This window comes from Aulonocara stuartgranti (genome assembly GCF_965226115.1).
Source record: "Aulonocara stuartgranti genome assembly, chromosome: 4".
Classification (NCBI taxonomy): domain Eukaryota; kingdom Metazoa; phylum Chordata; class Actinopteri; order Cichliformes; family Cichlidae; genus Aulonocara; species Aulonocara stuartgranti.
Window position 1 is genome coordinate 8517508 of NC_138942.1, and position 25071 is coordinate 8542578.

Here is a 25071-nt window from a genome sequence, read left to right on the forward strand (position 1 = left end):
CCTCTGGACCCTTCTAACAGGATTTCATCATTCGCTCTGGAAGAAGAGGGGGGTCTGCAAGTAAACGAGGGAGTACAAGGAAGTATGTGTGTGTGCATGCGCGTGAGGCATTTAAGTTTGGGGGCGGGGTAAGTTTTAATTGACTGACTCCTTACATTGATGCATGTCCTTGGCCGAAATTAATACCAATACTAATTACAGCATAAAGGATTAAGGACCTTTCTCCCTCTAAGGACTGGTTGATCTGAGGCCTCCCTACTTAGCAGTAGAGGAGAAACAAAGTAGAAATTTGCTTTATACATGCATGCACACATGGTTATGCATGCTAACATACACACATGCAACAAAACATTGAAGTTAAAAAAACACATTTACATGCATCACTGAGGCCTGTAATAAAATAGATCATACACAGTCATGGTTGTCAGCAGCAAACATAAACACTATTCCAGTTTAAGCAGTAATTAAAGCTGCAAACCTGACATCTGGATTGATGGTAGTCACTAATCAAGCCAGACATTTCACCGATATTTAATTATTAGACTACTGCATTGAACGTTAAACCCCATATTAAAATACTATTAACCAAACCCTGAAAAGATAAAAGTCATAATTCTATATTGTTTTCATGCCAGTCATCTCAGCAGTCAAAGACCCGATGGACTTATAACTGGTTCTGCAGTAACTTCAGATTGTGGGAGAATTATGAAGATTTGCAATAGCTTTTGTTTGGCCTTTACAAAACATTCAACTTCATTTGTTTTTATTGACTTCACAGAACTATTGCTATTCAATTTAAATAGAAGCGTAAAGCTAGTTTGGACTACTAATGTTGTGTTGACCAGATTATGTTTTGTTGCAACTTTAATTTCTGCAACATGATATGCTGTCTGAGCCTTTATTGTCAAAGCGTTGAGGCGTATAACAGGGAATTGTTGCAATAGCAAATTCATAAGCAAACAAAAAATACAGTTATAGTATAGACTTGTAAAGGAAGGGATGTAGGAAAAGTTAGAGGTCATAATTATATTTTTAACAGGTTATTGTCAACAAGCTTCTTTCTACACATATATGCACTCAATACAGGTTCATAGCAAGCATATGATATGGATCAAGCAGAGGTAAACCTCCTACACATCTGCACCTTAAATATTTAACGTGATTTGATGTAAAGAATATGTGTTACATTTGTTAGCTGGACTTTTGTCTTGTACTTTTACTTTTAAAAAAGATTTGGCTTACGTGACAATCTGGCTAAATTTTCTTGAAATGATGAAACAAGCTTCACCTTGCTTGACTTAGAAATGCAGCCTTAGTTGTAGTAGTAGTAATATTTTCCATACATGCATCAATATGTGTAAAAAATGTATCCACCAAGAGTACTTTTGACTAAAAAACTCTCTGTGGCATTGAAATATTGCAAGCATTGTAGCCGTTTTTCTCTATAGACAGAATGAAATATAGCCAGCATTAGGAGTCATAAAAGAGCCATGACATCTAAAAAATATTGAGTTTAAAAAGTTCACTTCTTGTTGAGCTGTTTACTTTATTTCATCTTCAGTAAAGTAATTCTTCAATCTCAAAACAAACACATGAGTATTCGCTATGAATTTTTAATATCATTATGGAACATTTCCATAAAAATGAACACTAAAGCGCATAAATTTGCACCTGAACTCCCATTGTCACCCAAACATCTGGACTATTTCTCTTCATTCAGCCCTGTCAGCAAGCTTCTCTACATATTATTGCCCATGATAACAGAGAGGACTCTCTTAATCAATGGCACATTCATCTTTCAGTATGACTAGCTGCCCCACATGTCCAGCATCCATGCCAGAGAAAGGGAGAGGAAGAAAAAAGAGGTAGGAGGGGAGACAGGAAGGAGAAAAAAGAGAGCTTGGACTCATGTCAGCTCAGTGAAGCATGGAGGGAGGGAAATACACGCCGACATGGAGAAGATTCGCTGCAAGTAACACACAGACAAAGACACACACACTTACATACACTCTTATTTAAATATTATATTCTTTATCTATGCAATAAACCTATAAACATCTACACCAAACACAGATACTGTACATATGCAGACTGACAGAATCAGGAGCGTCAAAGCCTCTTTTTTATATTTCCACACTCTGAGTTACAGACTGTGTAACATTTAAGAAATCTAAAAATATCTGAACTAGATGAGGAGGATGTGCACATACATACACAGACACACAGAAACGCAGCATAGCTGTGCTGGAGCTGAGGACGCAGCAGAGCTGGCTGCCTCGGGGAGTCAGCAGAAGGTGAGCAGAGATAAGGCTGCGTGATTGTGACTGCATGTCAGAGAGAATCTGCACACCACAACAATTCAGCGTGCTGTTTGACTAATACACACAACACCTAAAACAACACATAAACACACAGCCACAGAGTCACAAACTATATATGTGTGTGTGTGTATGAATCACATGCACCAGTGTACCAAAACTGGGAATTTAAAGTAAACAACATGTAGCTTCTTGTGTGTACGATAAAGTGTTGGGTGCATACTACTGTAGAATTTATCAGGTGTGCTCGATGCTTGCTGGACAGCTGTCTCTAACCTTAAAAAGCTGGTGGCATCAAAGACCAAATGATCAAACACTTTGCATTACAGCATGTCTTATGATAAAAGTTGCACTTCAGCGCACAGCAAAGACCTAAGCTGACAGCCGACATGTGACTTGCAGTCTGTTGTTCATGTAAGGGAGAATGTATCCCCTTTTAATAAAAATAGATCCAAACTAAAGACACACATTTATCTGTAAAGTAACTGTCAAAAAAGTTTTCGTTTATTTTATTCCTCACATTTGTACATCTGTTCTCCGACTCTTGGTTGATTATTTCAAAATTTGTTAAATTATTTTGATATGTGAGTCCAGGCTCCAGGTATGCTGGTTTAGAGCCTAGACAGAGCCGTGCTGTTCTTATGCATGCGGAAAAGACGTAGTCTGGATAGCACCATATGTTGCCCCCCGACACCCCTCCATACAATCACTGATTCTGCCTTGGTAAATGTGTGCTGATAATAAGACAGAAGATCACACTTTTCTAAAGCCCAGAGGACAAAAACCAGTTTGTAATATGGCTTTTTATGGCTTGCTATTAAAACAATTAGTTCTGAGATGGCAAACTTTTATGAACAAAAATTAAAGTATGATTTTGCACCTATACCAACTTTTTTTTATATTTCCTGCAAGCTTTTTAGCCATTTAGGGCAATTAAGTGCTGCTTTGTGTAAATATATTTTAGAGCTTCAAAAACAACACATGACTACAAATTAGCTTCAGTCTCCAGACGTATTTGCAGCAACGTGGAACTGACTCGGTTAAACCAAATCTGATTCATACGCAGTATTTATGAAGAACTATTTTACATTAAACTGGATACAATTTTAAAACATGTTTGGAAAAATCCCTGAAGGATATTATGTGATCGCTGAATTATGGTGTGGTTACTTGAATTGCAGTTCAATACTGCAAATTCATACTTGAAATGTGCAATTCACTTGTATTTTTATTTTTTATTCCTATTTATCCCCTTCGTATATTTTATTTATATTGTCTCTGTATTTATATATATATATATATATATATATATGTGTGTGTGTGTGTGTGTGTGTGTGTGTGTGTGTGTGTGTGTGTGTGTGTGTGTGTATATATATATATATATATATATATATATATAATATTCTGTAGCTCTGTAACTTCTGTCAGTGCTGTGCTTTTTTGAAAATCGAATTTCCCAGAGGAACCCACCCGAGGGATTAATAAAGTTCTATCTAATCTAATCTAATCTAATCTAATCTAATCTAATCTAATCTAATCTAATCAATATCTCTGGAAGTGTATGAGTCATTTATCTTTTACAAGGACTTCTACATGAAGCTCTGAAGACTCAGGGCTACTGGTTAGCCAGCATAAGGCTTTAAGATAGAGTGTGATTATTAACAAAAAAAAAAAAGAACAGTGAAATATTTTCTGGGTTTGAAAGATTTTACTTTTCACATTAGTTACAAAAAAAAGAGAAAATGTGTAATTATTCAAGTCACCTTGCATATTAACTGTGTACTTTCCAATTTCTTAAACCGATTAAAAAACAAAGTGCAGTAATAATCAGAGGTAATAAAATAGCCTCAAATAATGTCAGACTATTCCCAAATTAAAGTTTCTTCCTCTCTGTAGAAAAGTAATACCAAAATTATGTACGCTTTTTTGATCAGACAGTTTAGGATGGCGCATGGGCCCTTAGCAGCTGAGTGCTTGGTTCAGCTCTCAGCTGGCTGGACCTTTGCTGCATATTATTCCCCTGCACTCATTTCCTGTCCATCTCTACTGCCTTAAAAAAGAAAACAATTACGTTAAATGTTATTTTAAGAAGCTACTTTATCATTAAATACCGAAATATACAGATTGTTTTCTAAAAGATAAAGGCTGATTAATTTGGGGAAACCCCTGTCATATTGGATTTTTTTGCTATGATTGCTATGATTTAATGTTGATTACTTTTACTTATTATTTCAACTTACGCACATTTTATTTTGCAAGGGTTCCAGTGTAGCACTGACAGTGTTGGGCAAGTTACTTTGAAAAAGTAATTAATTATAGTTACTAGTTACTTCTTCAAAAAAATAACTGAGTTAGTAACTGAGTTACAAGATTCTAAAAGTAATTAATTACTTGAAAAGTAACTATTGCGTTACTTTAAAAAACAAAAGTTTAACCCTCTGGGGTCCAGGGTATAATTGGCCATTTTTAACTACTTTTGATTTTCCCTCCACATTTCACCTTTAAAAACTATTTACTTTGCCTTGTTTAGTATCATCCTTTTCAGCACAACCTCACGTGTCTGAATTTACAGTTATGTTTTCATTTTGACATACTGTATTAACACAATTGATCTAAAATCAGGCACAAAACATAAAATCCGATTAGAAAAAGTTATATTTTTTACTGTAACAACCACAAACATGTTTTTTGAATCATATTTCATAACTTTAAGTGCAAATATAAATTGTTAATTTTAAAATCCTATGCACAAGTTTTGCAAACAACAAAGTTATTTGCATCCATTTACCTTTTACCTTGATTTTTTAAATAACCATTTCAAACTATTTACAGAACAATCAGCTGTTCTGCATTCAATATGATGCCACACAAATTATTTGTGTCACTCCAAAATAAAAAAAATAATTTCTGTCCACTATAAAGGAGAACATCACAGCCTAATACCTGCAGGTCTGACAGCAGGTGTATCACTCCTGTTTCTACCTGGAGACAGCAGTCGCCTCATTGTTCTGACACACAACACAAAACTATCCACAACACTGCACACTAACTACACAAGACAACACACACTCCAAACATGCTAAACGTCACAAATCTCTCATATCTCAAAACTCTCTCTCTTTTTCTGCTGTCTTTCTTTCTCTCTCTCTCTCTCGCCATCACTTCTAAAGCTTCCCCCTCTTCTTAAACAACCAAAGGTCATGTCGCCATATCATTTTTTTGATTGGTCGACATGGTGCATTTTTCCACCAACACGAAATGGCTGTTTTTTTGTTTTGTTTTTTAAATTTTTTAGTCATAAGCAGAGAGCGCTTGCTAGCGCTGTCCTTAGACAGTAAACGTGACAAAACTATTCAGGAAAAAACACACGTATATATTGTTTATCATGACTCTGGTTTTACGTGGCCTATCAACACAATTTTCACTGGTATATATCACCTTGTTGCTTTGTCTTTAAGTGGTCATGTGATTGGCTTACCACGACTACTTTATCCTTCCTCAGTTAAACAGCAGCACTCATGTGATTGTTTTGCCTTCTTAGCTCCAGGTGTTGTGCCAAAAAGTGATCATCTGCCAGAAAGTGTCCACGGGAGCGCGCGAAGCTGCTTAAAGCTGTAGCACCCAGATTACTTATGTGCGGTAAGGTGAAGACAGCTTCAACCGTCTGTTTGTTGAAAAATAGTAGCGCGACCGCACCGCATTTTCTTGTTAGTAATGGCAACTGCGTTGTAACGATAGAAATAGTAATTAGTTAGATTACTCGTTACTGAAAAAAGTAACGCCGTTAGTAACGCCGTTATTCCCATCGCTGAGCACTAATGGGTTTTACAGATAGCTCTTTCAAACATCAGCTAAGGGGTGCTTAAGCAGGAAAAAAAATGCTTAATGGCATCCCGTTTTCTTTCTTTCTTTCTTTCTTTTGCAGAACATTTTTAAGAATGATTTAGCTGTAATGAAGGGAGATGTTTAAAAATAGACGCTATGACACTTTGGTCTATTGGTGGAGCAGTGTCTCATCTGAGAATATCTGCAATTTGCATACAGCCCCTCAGCTGTCTTGGAGATTAAACTGTTTAACACCCCTTGAGTCATTTCAGGGTTTGACATTTAACCTGTTAAAGAGCTCTCTTCGGATAAGGTTACTCTTCCTCCTCAGAAAAATCTAACCGTAATCATATCTTAATTTTGCAAATGCTGATTTGTGTGACAAAATCACACCTGCTCAAATGCAAACACATCTAAACACATCATCTATTGCACCTGTTTGAGGACAGTGACAGACTTCCAGCACAGAAACCAGCTTTGCTCAAGTATAATCACAACGTTCTCCCTGTTTGCAACACGAATACAAATGTGACTTCTGTCTCATATGATTAACATGTTGCTACATGTAAACCACCTAAAGGATGTGCCAGTCTGTGTTTGAACTGGGTTTCAAAACTTTGTTAAACTCATAGTACTAAGAAAAAGTTTTGAGTCACCCCTCTGTTCTTTACATTTTTCTTCCAAGTGATCTTATAAAGTTTTTCTTTTGACATTGGCGGATTTTTCAGTACTTTTAACTCTACTCATTTGGCCCCTTAGACCTATTATTCTAGCATAAAAAGGGCACCTAATTCAAGGGATTCATCGGACATAATAGCCAACTTAGCAAATTCACAATTTTGAATTAGATCTATAGGCACTTTGTTCGTAGGAACCTTTTGCAAAAATACATAACTTGTTCTCGTTTTTTTAGACTGAATCTATGAAAAATGCCAAAGATAACACAGTTTGACTAAGATAAAATTGTAATTTTGCACTAACAAGGTGATTTGCAAAGAGAGTCAAAAACCTTCCATATCTTGGCATGGTGAACAGTGTATCCTTAAGGAATTTGAGTAAACTGGACAAGTGAAGGGTTAAAAAAAAACTATCTATAGCTGATAAAACAGTATCTGAAAGTCCTTTCCTTAAACATAGTTAAGTAAAGATCAGCTGAAAGAGGATCGGAGAGATGCACTTGGCCCTTTAGTTGATTCATCTACTGTTTGCTGAAGTCTGATCAGAAACAGCCTCAGTGTAAGTGTGTCTGTCAAGAAGTCATTCTTAAGGAAAGGACACTGGGAGAAAAGACTGAGGTATGCCAAATTACACAAGAGCATCTACAGCCATCTGCACAGTAGAGGCTCTGTCATAATGCGGGGCTTCGTTTCAGCGAATGATGATGGGGATCTTGTCAAAAGTAAATATGAATCTAATTTCATCCCATGGATCCTGGAGAACTATTCCTGGAGATTACTTAAAGAAATTAAAAGAAACCTTTCCTAAGAGAGTTCGGCTTGTATTGAAGAATAAATGTACTCATACCAAATATTGATGTTCAAGTCTCTAAGCATTGTACCAACTCTTTTTTTTCCACATTAATACTGCATTTCCATTCTTATTTCCATGTTTTTAATAAATAAATAAACCTATTTCCTATTTTCCTGGCAAATTATAAAGAAACGAAGGTGACAGACTTTTGCACAATGCCCTGTGTATTTTCTTTTTATTGAGATAAATGAGTCTGCATACATGTTTTGGTCGCATGTACGTCTTTTGCCGAGGCTGGAGACAGAGCAAAGAAGCGAATGAAAGTGTGAACACGTCAAATTTAACTGAGAGACTGATTTCCCTGCAGCAGAGCTCTAAACAAGACTGTGACTAGAATGAAAAAATGTCCAACTTCACTCCAGCCGCCTCACTTCCAGGAACACAACCATCAAACACAAGCAGCACTTAATTAGCTTCTTGTTTTCTAACTTCACTCAGCTCTGCTCTACTTGTATGCTACTGTGTCCGTGCGTGTGTTTGTGTCTTCAGCCCAAGGCTGTGTCTGAACACATTTCACCAAATAGAATCCAATTTGTTTAACTTCTATTCAACACAAATACAGAGGAATGGCACGAGGAACTTGTGACAGTGTGCTGTGAACAGTGTGTGGGATTCTGTTAAGCTGCATGACCCTTGTGCTGGACACTGTTATAAAAATCCAGTTAAAGACTTTATCCACTTTTCTGCATGTATATCTTATTTTGCAACTTTAAACAAATGGTCAGTCAAGCAGCGCTTAAGACCTACCTGCGTTGTTTGGTATCTTGCCATTGCTGACTTGCTTGAGTCTCTTTTGGTGGGATTTGCCATTGTAGTGAATCTGGGCCTGTACAGCTGAATTCAGCTGTATGTTGCACACATCACACAATGTGTAGCTTCGTTGCTTCCTCTCCCTTTTTGGTCTGCAGAGCGTAGAATGCAAGGCGCCCCCTGGTGATTGCTCATCTGGTCGTACGCCCTCATCCCCTATGCTGCAGGAAAGCTCGCTGTCCATTTGCACTACCAGCTCAGTGCTGCCCGTCCTTTTGTCCAGCTCGATTGTTGGCAGCAACGACGGGCTGAACGGACGTTTCATACCTGTGGTAGAAGAAAAGAGCAAGATGGAGAAGATGTTTAATACAAACTGGAAGAAAGTACCCTTAGAGGCTAGCAATTACATACACACAAAACCCAAGGAAACATTGGATCCTCCTTTTCTTTCTGAGGAAGGCTAGAGAAGATGTGTAAAACATTATGGAATAACTTATCACAGTCTGGTCTGGCCTGGCCCATCCAGCAAGGAAAACTCTCTTAAAACCTGATAGCTGCAGAGGACAACTGCAAAAATACCCTTGATTCCTAAAGTGTCAAGGAGTGTGTGGAATCAAATACCCTCTGAACAGTGACACGTGTATAAAAACAAAAAACATTTATGAAGAGCCCAAAAAGATGATGCTGTTCATATGGATGTTTATTTGGACATTTATGAAGAGATTAGGAAAGTGTGAAAAGAAATGCTGGGCACAAGTGCAAGCATGATCACACTGTCAGCTGTTGTTCATATGGTGGAGGTCCGGGGTGCAAGGAAGTACCACTTGGGGGAGACAGAGTGCTGCAGTGTGACTCTCAGAGGAACAGTAAGGCTCCTATGTCAAGCTATTTCACTTAGGATGACTCCATGGCAGAGTGCTATCTGTCCCCCCCTGCAAGCCAAAATGCTGCAGTGGAAACCATGCCGCCTCTATGCAGGATCTTCAAGTAACTGTGCATGGAACAAACAGGTGCATATAGGGGGAAAAAACTATAAACTATACAACCTACAGTATTTCTTCAACATCAGCAGCTTTAGGAAATATAGAAGTATATGGGATATTAAACACTTTATTTACCAGAACTATGTACAAATGGATAAAGAGACTTCTGTAAATGTGTCTGCTGAAGATAAGCAGGCCAAAAATATTGAAAGAGACAATTAAGATTCTCTGAAGAAAGCAGTTGAAAATAAGAGCTATTTGTTTCATATGCATCCACTCCACATAAATAAATGAAAAGGTAGCTCTACTGTAGCTCTGTGAAGGATTGAGCCATCACCACTGTAAAATGTCCCTGAAACACACCCAGCTGTGCATTTCTGCTGCTGGCTTTTTTGCCTCCGCCTCAAGTTATTTATGTAAACAACCAAACTGCTCAAACACATGCACCAAACACACATACGCAGAGAGTAAAGTTGAACCTATGACACATACGTACATACAAGCATTAAGAGAAAATGCTCACACAAGGACACACAAATGTGAGCAAACACACACACACACACACACAGTACTCAAAAACACATTAGAGCAAGCAGCCTCCATGAAAGCTGCTATTCACATTGCCAATCTGGGAGCACTCAAGAGGCTCCATCAGATGTTTTCTCAAAAGCTTTGAGCAATGCTGCTCTCTGGCACTGAATGAAAAAAAATCTCTGTAGTCCTTAACCACGCAACCTTCTCACTCCTGCCAGACAACTCAACTAGTCACCCTAAATTAGCAAGGTTGTAAAAACAAGAACCTTAGTGAAGACATGCAGAACACATAGAGAGCATATTGCACCCTTGCAAAAGATATTTCCTTACAGACCATTAAAGAATCCTAACATTCATATATACATTTATTTTTTTTCAGCCGGACAATTCTGCAAAGGTAGATTGTGACCTTATGCAGACCATGCTTTCAGATCATGCAGGCATGACTGTTACCATAGAGACCAGTGTAGCACAGATCTGTATGTTAAAAATTATTTTTTATTTTATGTGAATAAAGTTAACTTTAGAGCTTCAGTGGAAATGTATGTAGCATGACACATAAAAATGGCCAAGCTCACAGAAGGAACGTATTTCTACCTGCTACACTATCTACATTTTGAACATGAGTCATCTGGTTATACAGCTATGAAGAAAACCTTTATATAGGGATTTGACACACGTAAGACTGATGTACGTAAGACAGTTTTTTTTATTTAGAAATGTTTGAAATTCTCTGTGTATGTTATAAAAGTGAGATTTTCATTTAACTGCGTAATTTTGATCTTACACAGATTTTCACAGCTAATTCAGTCAGCTTTGTTGTGTTACTAAAATAGAAGAAGAAACCCGGAATCTCTAGGCTGCATGCTCTTAAGCTTTTCAGTGCATCTATATTTGGAAAAACAGGGCTGCAGATTGTCTCGTGCTTTTAAGTACATACAGGGTTGTTCAAGGAATTCACTTCTAACAACACTCACCGGTGTCCCTTACTTCTCTGTCAATGTTATGATACAGGACAATGGACAGAACCAGCTACTTTCATGAACAGCAGCACCAGGACCAAAAGGTTTCTCCAGCTTTTTCAACAGTGAGTATGTGAGTCTGTTTGTACTGAATATCCTGCAGTGACTTTAAAGACACTTCCAGCTCAAGGTAGAAGCTGTGTGGGACAAGAGTCCATGCCGTGTCCACACAGAGATCTGTAGGCTGACACAGGACAGGAGATTGTCAGGGGGTAACCCTGGGGAAATGAGGGAGGGCAGGAGGCTCTGCCAGCCTTGCCATGTCCGCCGTTTCCGCTGTCTGATGCACCCCCACGCTGCACAGCCTCCTCCCTCGGCACATTGGAAACATCAATCACTGCTACGATCTTGCTGAAAGACTGAGGCTCACCCAGCATAGCAGCTCAGCAATAAAAACTCTATTTACGATCTTACGTCCGCTGCTCGCTGATCCTGAAATACTGTTGCACTTTCCCCAGCTTAAACCAGCCACTGGCCCACCTCAGACAGCTCCCCCACCCATCCTCTGTGGCCAGTTGGCATGGGGGCATTCTGGTTCAGGCAGAAACTGGCTTCCAGATGGACCGGCGCAAACACTGCATGGCAGTTAGCAGCTCTTAAATCACCCTGATGAGAGGGGAATACTGACAACAAGTGAAGCCAATTGGAAGCAGAGATTTGCATGCAAGTTACATGTTCCACATCCAGTTCAAACTGCCATGAGACAGACATGCATGTACAGGCATGGCTATACACAAACCATGCATGTGTACAGTTGCACACACAAACACAAACATATGCTGACCTCAGTTTTTTTTTTTTAGTAAAGGGCAGCAATTCATCAAACATGCAGAAATTGCAAACTAAACACAAGCATTTAAAATTTATAAAATATATATTGAATCTGCTGTCAAAACCACATGGACTCATCTTAGCAACGCAACAAACACAACTGAAAAAAAAATGAAAATAATCTAATCAAGCTAACAAGCATTAAAGCAGCTACAACACACACACACATATGCGGAGATGTCGTGCATTCACTGGGTAAGAGGAGATTAAAAAAATAAAAGGAAATGAAGTAGAAGAAAAAGACTCCTGTCTAAATAATTGGATACAAAATATCAATAGCCCAGATTTCTTGCATAAAGCAATCCTGACAGCAAGGACTGTAAGCAAAATGACTGCAGAAGGGGATAATCTATTTCCCTGTCTGATGCATTTCAGATGGGGAAGGATCAAAATCCTCCTGACAATCAACTAAAGCACAGAGCATTTATTATAGAGGTCAGTGGTGCCAGGGAGGCAGAAAGAAACACATGGAAAGAGTGAGGAGAGATTGGTAAAGACAGAACAAAGTCTCTTGTATAATTGGCATCATCAAAGTATCATTACTGTCATGATGACTGTATTGTCATTACTGCAACTACAGAACGGGCCTGAGGTCCATGTCTTTGTGCCCAGCACATCAATGTTGATTATGTAAAGTCCAGGCTGCGGTCCTCTAATGAGTGTAATTATACAGGAATCAGTGCAGTGCTTACTGAGAAAGAAACCTCAACTGTTGTATGGCTAGTTCAGTAGTCGAAAGCTAGGACAGAGTGTTTGCAGTCCCTATCACCCCAAACCCAAGCCCGAGAGTAAATAAAGAGCACTGGCACATGAATTGATGTGTTTTCTCTAATCTCTGTTTGCAGCAGTTCTTTGGGAGCGCACAGGGAGGGCATTTGTTCACTCTGTTTGTGTGTGTGTGTTTGTTTGGCAATGAATGTGTGTTTGTTTGCAAAAAAGAAAAAAAACAGGGGAAATTTATTATATTATATGTATAATTATTTATACAGCATCACGCTGATCCCATCAGTGGGGGATCAGTTACACCTCAAAAGAGAACTTGGACAGGACAAAATCTGATTTCTTATTAAAACCTACAAGGTTTACATGCGGTTACATGAGGTTAACAGCATTAAAGATATTTATATTATAAGATATCCAAAATGACAAGCTAAGACATATCATGTCTGTCATAGCCTTTGTGAAAGATATGGGATGTGGTAACAGTTTACAAGCTTTCTTGTGATGTATCTCCACCGAGCAGAACTTCATAAAGACCAATTATCATGTTTACTTCTTGTCATTTGAACCGTCTTGTAAATTAAACCGCTTGTACATTTGCTTGCTTTTAAAAGTTTTTCAAAGCAGACCATTTCTATTGCAGTGTAAACAACCTACCGCAACAATCCGGTGAGCCTCTGTGCTCAAGCGCTTGTCAACAGTATGAAAAAAAAAAACAATTTCCTGTAAGCGGCTGGTGGGAGAGAGATAAGCAAAGTGAGAAAACCCAAAGTTTCAAATTTGCATTCATGTGTTACAAATGACACAAGTCTGTGTCTGGTCTAAGGAGCTGGTTGTTTCATTAAAAATAAGGATCTGCATAACACTAGTTATTTCAGTCTTGTTTTATGAGACTTAAGCAAATATCCTAATACTGTCACGGACCGCCGGGGCAGACCGTGTGGAGAGTGCGTGGAGGACTCAGGTGCAGACACGAGTGACACGGGAGTAAACTTTAAACAAAAGCGAGCCTTTTATTGTGGCTGGTAACGCAAGAGAAACAAACAAGAATAAGGGCAGCTCAAAAGCAATAACTAAACAGAAACCTAAACTGGGAATGAACTATGGTAAGGCTATGAATACAACAGACCGGGCATGGAAACATGGAGGGTGGGAACACAGACGACGCGACGCAGACTACATGAAACACAGAGACTAAATACACATGAGGAATGATCAGGGGAAGTGGCCACACATGGGAACGCAGCTGACACACATGAACTTAACGACAGGACAGGAGGAGTGAAACTGAATACACTGACAGTGAATGCAGGCCTTCAAAGTAAAACAGGAAACATGAGACATGAACCGGGGAGACGTAGTACAGGGGGAGGTGACATAACTGACAGCATGAACTTGACAGTACAAGACACACAGACATGAACACACGAAGGGCAAGGGAGACGTAATGCAAGGGTGGTATATACAGATGGCTGGACTAACTTAATGAACCTAAACAATCAATAAACATCAAAATAGACTAAACACAAAACACTGGGTCGCACGACCCAGGACCATGACAAATACACATCTTGCCAAATTAGGATTTCCTTTTCGTTGTGTTACCTCATCTACTTCACAACATTTCCATGTACTCTTTGGTAACCACAGAAGCACCTCTTTTTTGTAGCATAAACAGAAGTTTCAAACAGTAATATGCAAACTTTATAGCAACCAACAAAAACTGGAGTTTCCTTTTTTTCTTTTTATCTCTTATTCTGTTTTACTTTACATGGTTTTATCTTTCAAACAGTCAGTCAATCTTTGTCTTAACTTTTCTCTTTCTGCATCTCAAAGACACATCCCCCAGGAAGCAGCTATTAATATGTGCCGGATGGTTTCAAGTTATGTGAAATACACATTCTCATCCTTGTTTGTTGAATCAGACTGTGTTCAAGCTTACAGGAACATGAGCAAAATTAAAATTTATGTTTTTGGATGTACAGTGATGGATGACTTTCGTATTGTTTTAGGATGTAAGAAAAAGTCAGTTTTCTCTTTTCGTGCTTTGGGGGGATTTTATAGCAACATGTCAAAAAGACTATATGAGCGTGACATCCTATATGGATTGTTACCCCCCTTTCGTTAAATTATGCGCGCCGAATAAGCCAGATACATTAAGTCACAGTGGAAATAAACGTGAATTGTGTGCACTATTAAACAAAAAAGAAAACTACACAATGGAGAGGGTAATCTACAGCTTTTCCTAACAGAGCTCAAGTGGAATTTAATCCTTTCATTGAGATTTCACTCAGAAATGTTAGTACTTCAAAACGGTGCTCGAGAGAGGAACGTAGAAAAGGTGGAATGAATGGAGCCGTAAAGATGAGCATGTAGGAGTTATTTAGTTCCACGTCGATCAAAGGATGAGAAGAAACATCTGCTCACCAGTTTGCAGCTGTATGCACACTGCTGTTTTGAAAACTGTTAAAGTTCAATAAAGGATGCAACTTGGTATTTTTGATTTGTGCAGCTATAAAGCATCAGATACTCATCTGTTACAACCCTGACAAATAAAGATTTTGCATTGTACGATTGTTCACTCGCTTCTTTTCCACCGAGTTTTGCCTTGTATTTATTACCTCGCAAGAACAAGTTCTGTGCCTTGTGCTTTTCAACTCTTATTATTCAATGACACAGTTCCCTTCCAGAGTTACTGTCATGCACTCGGTCAAGCATAGCAGGTGAAACTGATGCCAAACACCAGCTTTTACAGTTTTCAAAAGGCACACAACCACCGCACTGAATACGCTGACTCCATCTAGTGTGGCCCATTTATTTCTCGACCGCAAAAAAACAGACCAGTCCAGTTTTTACACTACTGTTCAAACATCCGTCTACCTCAAGTGTTCCAAAGTTAGCCGATGCAGGAAAACAGGCGCATATTCGCCTTATTCACATTTGACCACAAACTCAGCTGGGGAACTGCCCAGCAGGAGTAAACACAGACACTGGGAAAGTTTCCATACAACACTAGATATACTTAGACATGGACAAACCCAGACTCAGCCACAGTTACAACATATGCACACACTTACACACACACTGCTCAATCAACCAGATGCACAAATCCACAGAAATGCAGATGGGGAGACACAAACTTAACTCTCCTGGAGTCCAGATTTAAGATGTGACTTTGTTCACCTCCTATCTAAGAGGTGATTATTTTACAATCTGCTTTGGCTCGTGCCACCAACCTCTTGTCAGTTTGTGTCTGTGTGCTTCAGCAAACATCTAACACAATCTGTAAGAGCTAAACAACACAATCCCCTGACAGTTATGAGCCGTTGTGAAAGCAACAGCAATATTTGGGAGAGGCACTGCTGAAGTCATTTCCAGCCAGGAATAAATCTAATTAATTTCTTAATGGCTAGTCATCTTCATCCCACAGGGCATCTGTTGGCTGAGGTGCGACACAAAACGCTGGCGGTTTGTGAGCCATGCCTGTGGTGTTTGGCGTATCTGCAGAGGTATTCTGATGACCAGATTTAAAAATAACATCAAGGACATTTGCCACCGCTGGCTTGAACATGCATGACTGAGAGAATCACTCAGATTTATTAGTACTGACTGGTGCTGGCTTCCCCTTCACTCACTTTCACTGCAAATTATGCCAGAAAAAGCAGTCCACCCTCTAAAAGGGAAAAATTTGACTGTCCTTTTTTCACTCATTCTAACTAATAATTACAAAAATGTACAACCATCTGCTTTACCAGCAATCCACAACCAGCAAGATTCAGATAATGCAGTGTGCTCTGACAGATGTCTGGGGAAATGGATTTATTCAGATCTGACAGGCCACAGATTTTGCAGAGAGAGTGTATGGATTTTTGCTTTCAGATAAGAAACTCTAATCCTGCAAGTAAGGATGATGTGCCCTGTATGACTTTCTCAAGACACTAATGCAATTATCAGCTAATATGTTCCGATACTTAAATGCCAAACTCTCACATTTTCAAAGAAAAACATGCAATTCCCCAGATAGTTTACAGAGTTTTTCACATAGAGGGGGAAGCAGGGAAGCATTTCTAGCCCAGATAGCATGACTGATGAATGGGAGGAAAAAGACTGCCTATAGGACATAGGAGAGAAGGAAGAAGGGTGCAAGTTGGGCACAGGTGCAGTTCATCACTCTACTGCATGCAGCTGAAATTAAGTACAGCCTTTTTAACTTCCTTTTTATGCCTGCACATTCCTGCACCCACAAAAACAAATACGCAAACACACAGTCCTCCATCTGTGTAAACTTGTTATTCCACTAATATATTTTTAAAGTGGGTAGATGATTGTAAGCTCTTTAAAAAAAAAGTGAATCAGAAGGCAGTTGTGGCTAGGGATGGCCTCTGATCTGTTTCTCTTTAAGAGCGAAAGAAACTATGTGGAGCAGACGTTCTCTCACAGTGTTATGTATAATTAAGGAATCCATGGTATTTTGACCATTCAGAAGACCCCCATGAAAAGAATATCGAGGGAACAGTTTACCCTGCCCGGGATAGGGTTACCGGGGCCCCGCCCTGGAGCCAGGCCCGGGGAGGGTGCCCGAGGGCGAGCGTCTGGTGGCCGGGCCTTAGTCCATGGGGCCCGGCCGGGCACAGCCCGAAGAGGAGACATGGGCCCATCCTCCCGCAGGCCCACCACCCGCAGGAGGCGCCATAGGGGTCGGGTGCATTGTGAGCCGGGTGGCGGCCAGGAGCGGAGGCCCTGGCGGACCGACCCCCGGCTGCCAAGACTGGCAATAGGGACATGGAATGTCACCTCTCTGGTGGGGAAGGAGCCTGAGTTGGTGCGTGAGGTTGAGAGGTACCGGCTAGATATAGTTGGGCTCACCTCTACGCATTGTCTGGGCTCTGGAACCAGTCTCCTGGAGAGGGGCTGGACTCTGTCTCAGTCTGGAGTTGCCCCTGGTGAGAGGCGGCGGGCTGGGGTGGGTATTCTTATATCCCCTCGGCTTGCTGCCGGTACGTTGGGGTTTTTCCCGGTGGACGAGAGGGTTTGTTCCCTGCGCCTTAGGGTCGGGGAACGGGTCCTGACTGTCATCTGCGCTTATGCGCCGAGTGGCAGTTCGGAGTACCCAGCCTTCTTAGAGTCCCTGGGGGGGGTGCTGGAAGGTGCTCCACCTGGAGACTCTGTTGTCCTGCTGGGAGACTTCAATGCTCACGTGGGTAACGACAGCGAGACCTGGAGGGGCGTGATTGGGAGGAACGGCCTCCCTGATCTGAACCCGAGCGGTGCTTTGTTATTGGACTTCTGTGCTAATCACAGTTTGGCCATAACGAACACCCTGTTCGAACATAAGAGTGTCCATAAGTGCACGTGGCACCAGGATGCTCTAGGCCGTAGGTCGATGATCGATTTTGTAATCGTATCACCAGACCTGCGACCATATGTTCTGGACACTCGGGTAAAGAGAGGGGCTGAGCTGTCAACTGATCACCACCTGGTGGTGAGTTGGATCAGGTGGCGGGGGAGGACGCTGGACAGACCTGGTGCACCTAAACGCGCAGTGAGGGTGTGCTGGGAACGTCTAGCAGAGGCCCCAGTCCGCGAGATCTTCAACGCACACCTCCGGCAGAGCTTCAACAGCATTCCGAGGGAGACTGGGGACATTGAGTCCGAATGGACCATGTTCAGCGTCTCCATTGCCGAAGCTGCTGCATTGAGCTGCGGCCGCAAGGTGGTTGGTGCCTGCCGTGGTGGTAATCCCCGAACCAAATGGTGGACACCAGAGGTGAAGGGAGCCACCAGGCTGAAGAAGGAGGCCTATCGGGCTTGGTTAGCCTGTGGGACTCCGGAGGCAGCCGACAGGTATCGACAGGCCAAGCGGAATGCGGCTCGGGCAGTGGCTGAAGCAAAAACTCGGGTGTGGGAGGAGTTCGGAGAGGCCATGGAAAAAGACTTTCGGACTGCCTCGAAGAGATTCTGGCAAACCGTCAGGCGTCTCAGGAGGGGAAAGCGGTGCTCTACCTGCACTGTGTATAGTGCTGGCGGAGCGCTGTTGACGTCGACTGAGAAAATTGTCGGGCGGTGGAAGGAATACTTCGAGGACCTCCTTAATCCCACTGACACGTCTTCCGGGGAGGAAGCAGAGTCTGGGGATGAGGGGTGTGACCCACCGATTTCCGGGGGCGAGGTCACTGAGGCAGTTAAACAACTCCTTGGTGGCAGAGCCCCTGGTGTCGATGAGGTCCGCCCCGAGTTCCTGAAGGCTCTGGACGTTGTAGGGCTGTCTTGGTTGACACGTCTCTGCAATGTTGCGTGGAGATCAGGGGCAGTACCTGTGGACTGGCAGACCGGGGTGGTGGTCCCCATCTTCAAGAAGGGGGACCGGAGGGTGTGTTCCAACTACAGGGGGATCACACTCCTCAGCCTCCCCGGGAAAGTCTATGCCAGGGTGCTGGAGAGGAGGGTTCGTCCGCTAGTCGAACCTCGGATACAGGAGGAACAATGCGGTTTTCGTCCTGGTCGCGGAACACTGGACCAGCTCTTTGTCCTCTCGAGGATACTTGAGGGTGCATGGGAGTTTGCCCAACCAGTCTACATGTGTTTTGTGGACCTGGAGAAGGCATTCGACCGTGTCCCTCGGGGCGTCCTGTGGGAGGTGTTGCGCGAGTATGGGGTGTCTGGCCCATTGCTACGGGCCATTCAATCCCTATACAACCGTTGCAAGAGCTTGGTTCGCATTGCCGGCAATAAGTCGGACTCGTTCCTGGTGGGTGATGGGCTCCGCCAAGGCTGCCCTTTGTCTCCGGTTCTGTTCATAATTTTTATGGACAGGATTTCTAGGCGCAGCCAAGTGGCGGAGGGCTTTCGCTTTGGTGGCCTCAGAATCTCATCTCTGATTTTTGCGGATGATGTGGTTCTGTTGGCTTCATCGGGTGAGGGCCTCCAGCTCGCACTGGAGCGGTTCGCAGCCGAGTGTAACGCAGCGGGAATGAGGATCAGCACCTCCAAATCTGAGGCCATGGTTCTCAGCCGGAAAAGGGTGGAGTGCCCACTCCGGGTCGGGGATGAGTTCCTGCCCCAAGTGGAGGAGTTCAAGTATCTCGGGGTCTTGTTCGCGAGTGATGGGAGAAGGGAGCTGGAGATCGACAGACGGATTGGGGCTGCGGCTGCAGTAATGCGGACGCTGCACCGGTCAGTCGTGGTGAAGAGGGAGCTGAGTGTAAAAGCGAAGCTCTCAATTTACCGGTCGATCTACGTCCCTACCCTCACCTATGGCCACGAGCTGTGGGTAGTGACCGAAAGAACGAGATCGCGGATACAAGCGGCGGAAATGAGCTTCCTCCGAAGGGTGGCTGGCCTCTCCCTTAGAGATAGGGTGAGAAGTTCGGCCATCCGGGAGGGGCTTAGAGTAGAGCAGCTGCTGCTCCACATCGAAAGGAGCCAGCTGAGGTGGTTCGGGCATCTGGCAAGGATGCCCCCTGGGCGCCTCCTGGGCGAGGTGTTCCAGGCATGTCCCACCGGGAGGAGGCCCCGGGGCAGACCCAGGACACGCTGGAGAGATTATATCTCTCGGCTGGCCTGGGAACGCCTTGGTATTCCCCCGGACAAGCTGGAGGAGGTGGCTGGGGAGAGGGAGGTCTGGACCTCTTTGCTTAGGCTGCTACCCCCGCGACCCGACCTCGGATAAGCGGATGAAGATGGATGGATGGATGGATGGTATTTTGACCACACAGTTTTTAGACAAGAATGACCTGAACAGATTCAGACTTAGCTGGCAGAGAAAGAGGAAGGCTGTTACAGGCTCCTGTTGGCAACGTATTAAAGGGATCATGTTCATCTTTTGCTGCAGCTCCACACAAGCTTTCATCTGTCATCAAGTTTAAACACATTTTTATAAAGGTGTAAAAAAGGTGCTGAACCCTGAAATATTATTTGAATTACGCTGGTTGAACACGTTTTGATTATTTTGATGTTATGTAACCACAAACGTCTGAGAGTTGTTCAAATGTAAACTTCTTTTCCTTTACCAGAACAAGACGTTCCTATCTAATTTATGTTTGTATATATTAATAGGGAAAAAGATAATCAATCCAGCTAAATACAGGCGTGGTGTCTGTTTAAAAACTAAGTGATGCTTTGATTTAAGCTCATGAATCAAACTTATGATAAAACAAAAGGGATGTTTAAATCCAAATATTTCTCATATGAATGTAGCCTTGCGACTGTTAATCATGAAGGTGTGTTATTAATTATTAAAAATTAAGACATTTACTTTAATTTACTCATAACAGATTAAGGTTAATAATCCAAACCATATAATATGTAACTGAAAAAACAGGTGATTTTGACACAATGTTTTCTATAAATTTCATTTTTCTTCATTATCAATTGTCATGAGAATCTCTATATGTTACCTTTAGTGGCCACACCTACAGCATATACAAACATCATGCATCAAACCTGCCAACCTGTTTCCCCAGCGAGCAGTGTACAGACGCAGTTGAAACCTGAGTCTCATCCCGCCGCAGCCACTTTTCCACTGTAGAAATGCTTTCAAAATTAGAAAGTAATAAACAAAATAAGCAAACAACAAGAAGAACTAGACTTTAAACTGCTGGATTAAAACCATCTCATATTCCTCTCTATTTTTTATTGCTGCCTCTTTTTGCTGATAGCTTTTAGGGAGGAGGCTTCTTTGAAGCCCGTGGTGTATTGTTTACAAGCATTCCTAATGAGCCGCTTCTTCTCATTGGTGTGATGCGGGGCTGGCTGATGGTAGTTGTAATCACTGAGAGGATTTGATTGCATTAGCCTCATCCCTACCTGTTGTTAATGACATTAGTTCTGTAGGAGGACATTCATTAGAAGCAAGAGAGCTGAGTTAGGTTTCCTCACATGTAGGGAGAAACACTGACAAAACTGCCTTCTCTGATGTAAACAAATCTAATTTAGTGATGCTTTTGACTATTTTATGCTTTTAAAAGTTATACAGGAAACAGGTATTTGTTCCGATGCAGAATCCACCCTAAGAAATAACAGAAGTTCTGTTATTTCAAATGAGGTGGACCACATAAAACTAAACATTTCCACTTTTCCACATATGTCTGAATGGACACATACAGACACATCAGTGCAACAGGAAGGGGTTTCTGAAGATAGAAGAAATGCAAAGGTGTCCTGATAAAGGGAGATAAAGGCCACTGCTACTTCAGTTTGACATGCTGTTTCAGCATGTGGTAAGTGAGACTGATTTAGCTGCACATGTCTATCTCTGTGTGTGTGTGTGTGTGTGTGTGTGTGTGTGTGTGTGTGTGTGTGTTATTCAAGACTATCCAACTGTATTATCCAGGGATCAGCTATGGTGTTGATGCTGGCGTGCAAGTTGTCCTTGCCAATGAGCTACTCCTGCATCCATCCGTCACTGTGGCACTCCCAGGATTACATACCTAGAACTAAGAGCACTTGTTATTTATGTTGCCATGTTACTCAAGGGGACACACAAAGACAGAGATTATTAGAGGCGATACATACAGTACAGAAGGGCAAGGAGTCTGGTAGCAGATGGTTTGATGCCCGTAGAACACTAACTTTAACTTTTAGTAGCCAGAATTGTCACAAATTCTGAAAAATGCATGGAAAACTTTGGAAAACTCACCTTTGCTAAGGCTGAAATTATTAAGTCAATTATTTTTTCACAAGACCAGGATTATATCTTTTAATATTTGTTATTTACATTTAATATACATCGATGAATGTATGTTAAAAAATGAACTATGACATATACATAGTCCTGTAAATTATATATTTAAAATTGATTCGCTACTTCTAAACAATAGATGTCCTGGAATACAAGGAATAAAAGAAGTCAGAATAGGAAACAAAGCAATTGTGGTTGGTTTACAGTTTTCTACAAAGTTTTCTTCTGGTTCAATAATATCCCTCCGTACAGATTTTTATGCCCCATGCATGTAGAAACCAAACCTCTCATACACATGCCTCTAGCTTGGCAGTGTACCAGAATACAGAGATGGATGGGAGCTGGATGATGTGAAAACAACACCAAAGTGCAATGACAATGAGCATAATCTGCCTGTAGTTTGGTCCAAGTCTAAATTTTTTCATTTTCATTCACTGTCATCCATAATTTTTGGAGTAATCCTGCAAACAAACTAGCGAAACAGACAAACCAATAACCAGGTTATATTATTATAGATTTGTTGGAGCAAATATTTCTTTATAGTAGACACCTCTTAAATGCAAGGTCACATCTAGCAGCCTCGCTGTGTTCACCCGCTAACCACCACTATCTGCGTACTGTGTGGTGCTGGGCAAGTGCCAAACTATCAGAGTCTGCCAACACTTGTGTGAAAGCATTTGCCAAGTACTGGCTCAGCGATAGTGAAACGCGAGAAACAGAACATTAGCCTTCAAAATAAAGTTCTGTCTTTTGAAATGTGTCTGTACCAGCAGTAAGCCACAAGTTTTATTTTAAAGGCAAATTGTCTCTGAAGTCAACTTCTTCAGTGGTAACCTGGTAGCAACCAAAGCAAGCAGGAAATTGTTGGCAGAGCACTGTATACCTCTTTTTGACAAATTTCACCTAGCAACAGTCAACAGCCTCTTGGCAACTGATCAGGGAATACACATTTTTCCTTAACACCCAGTCACCATCAGGGGGGCTGAATGATCTCTAGGCCTGCGTGGCTGGGGCCTTCTTTTAGAATTCACACTTCTCTCCACATACTCATCCTATAAGGGTCAATGCTGCAAATAAACCTAGAATTGTGGTTTCCTTTTTGACTTTATTTTAATAATAAATCTGAAAACATAAGACTGACCTCTTAAAATAGGCCTCACTCATTCACATCTTTGGCTTTACCTTGAGACTTAATAATTTAACAAGTTAGCTTTGCAGTGGTTAACATTTAATGAAAATAAATACAGCTCAATCATTTTATACATTAGTTTCTTGAGTTTCTTGACTTTCCTTTCAGCAGTATATAGCCAGGGCAGAGAATAATAAGTAAGAGGTGAGCAATTGATTAAAAATACTGAATACTTCTAGGTTCAAAGGAATGTTTAAACACATTAACACAGCTATAGAGCTCCAATGAAACACATCTCTCTGTCAAAAAATATCACGAATGGCTTTGATACAATATTTACATCCTTGTCAATACTCACTCATAGCAGTTTGTCTCTTATAGCTTACACTTGCCTCTGTTACATCTCTTTGATCATGTAACTTTAACACATTTGCAAGCAGTAATCTATTATAACATCATTATGTCCATTGGGAAAGACCATCTCTGAATCAAGGAGGGGCCTAAGGGTACATCTGTCACCATCTTACAATGCTGTGATTGCAGCCATTCCCCAAGTCTCTGTGAATGGTACTCATGGCCATTGATCAGTGGGCTTTGATCAGTGGTTGTTGATCAATGGTCATGAGAATTTGCATAATTAGAGAGGAACTGACCTCCCAGCCCATTGTTTCTTCAGTGGGCTGGTTTCAGTCATTATGCTGTTTATAAGATTGGGGAAACCTGCAGTCAGCTGAGACTGAAGAAGTCCCTTGGATGAGGGGCGATCGTGGCTCAGGAGTTGGGTGTTTGTCTTGTAATCAGAAGGTTGCCGGTTTGAACCCCGGCTTGGACAGTCTCGGTCGTTGTGTCCTTGGGCAAGACACTTCACCTACCGCCTACTGGTGATAGCCAGAGGCCAGAGGGGCCGATGGCGCGATATAGCAGCCTCACCTCTGTCAGTCTGCCCCAGGGCAGCTGTGGCTACAACTGTAGCTGCCTTCACCAGTGTGTGAATGTGAGAGTGAATGAATAGTGGTATTGTAAAGCGCTTTGAGGGCCCCGAAAAGCGCTATATAAATGCAATCCATTATTATTATGAGTGACGAAACGTTTCTCCCACAAAACGCTACATCCAGATGAACAGAATAAACTTTTGGAGATTTACTTATGTGGATGATTGAGAATGCATCAAGACCCATTGTCCATTTTATCTGAGAACTGCAGTGACAAAAAAAAGAACAAATCCATCCACATATGCTAACATTTGCACAGTTTCCTGTGTTCATATGCTGCCCTGTGCATATACTGCATAAATAAGCCAGAAATTCTAATCAAGACTATGCGTCTATTGCATGTGAGCAAGTGGTAGAGCCTGTGTTCACAATGTGGCATCCTTGCTGTGAGCAATCAGACAGAGGCCGTACTCTGCTGCCCCTGCACTCCAAAAGCCAAAGCAGAGATGAAGCGCTGCAGGAGTGCGGGTGGAGGGTGCATGACACTGCGCGCGCTCCTGTAATGCAAGTATTATCCATGCCAAAACTTTTATAGGGAAGTGTATTGGCTTTGTTAACCTTCAGGCACCTACAGAAAGACTACACACATACTGTAATCTATGCTTGGAGTCTTTCCAAACAAGTCCATAAGTACAGGCAGAGATGATGAACAGCCAAACAGATGAATAGACACATTCACCATCGTAAATCTGTAAATCAGCTATTAGTAACCTCTGCGTGGTACCTGGATCACAGACAGTCTTTTACAGCCAAGATCA

At 41.7% G+C, this 25071-nt stretch overlaps 1 protein-coding gene across 4 annotated transcripts in view; it reads right to left on the reverse strand.

Annotated features, from left to right (window-relative positions):
- znf385c (zinc finger protein 385C) overlaps positions 1-25071 on the reverse strand; it is a 151679-nt gene that overhangs the window by 85271 nt on the left and 41337 nt on the right. For 3 of the 4 annotated variants that reach the window (XM_082529675.1, XM_082529673.1, XM_082529674.1), the window contains exon 2: positions 8421-8750. In XM_082529675.1, the coding sequence (XP_082385801.1) occupies positions 8421-8748 (328 nt within the window). In that variant the 5' untranslated portion in view covers positions 8749-8750. Of the gene's footprint in view, positions 1-8420; positions 8751-25071 lie in introns of those variants that run through there. The other variant, XM_082529677.1, reaches the window with a different exon arrangement.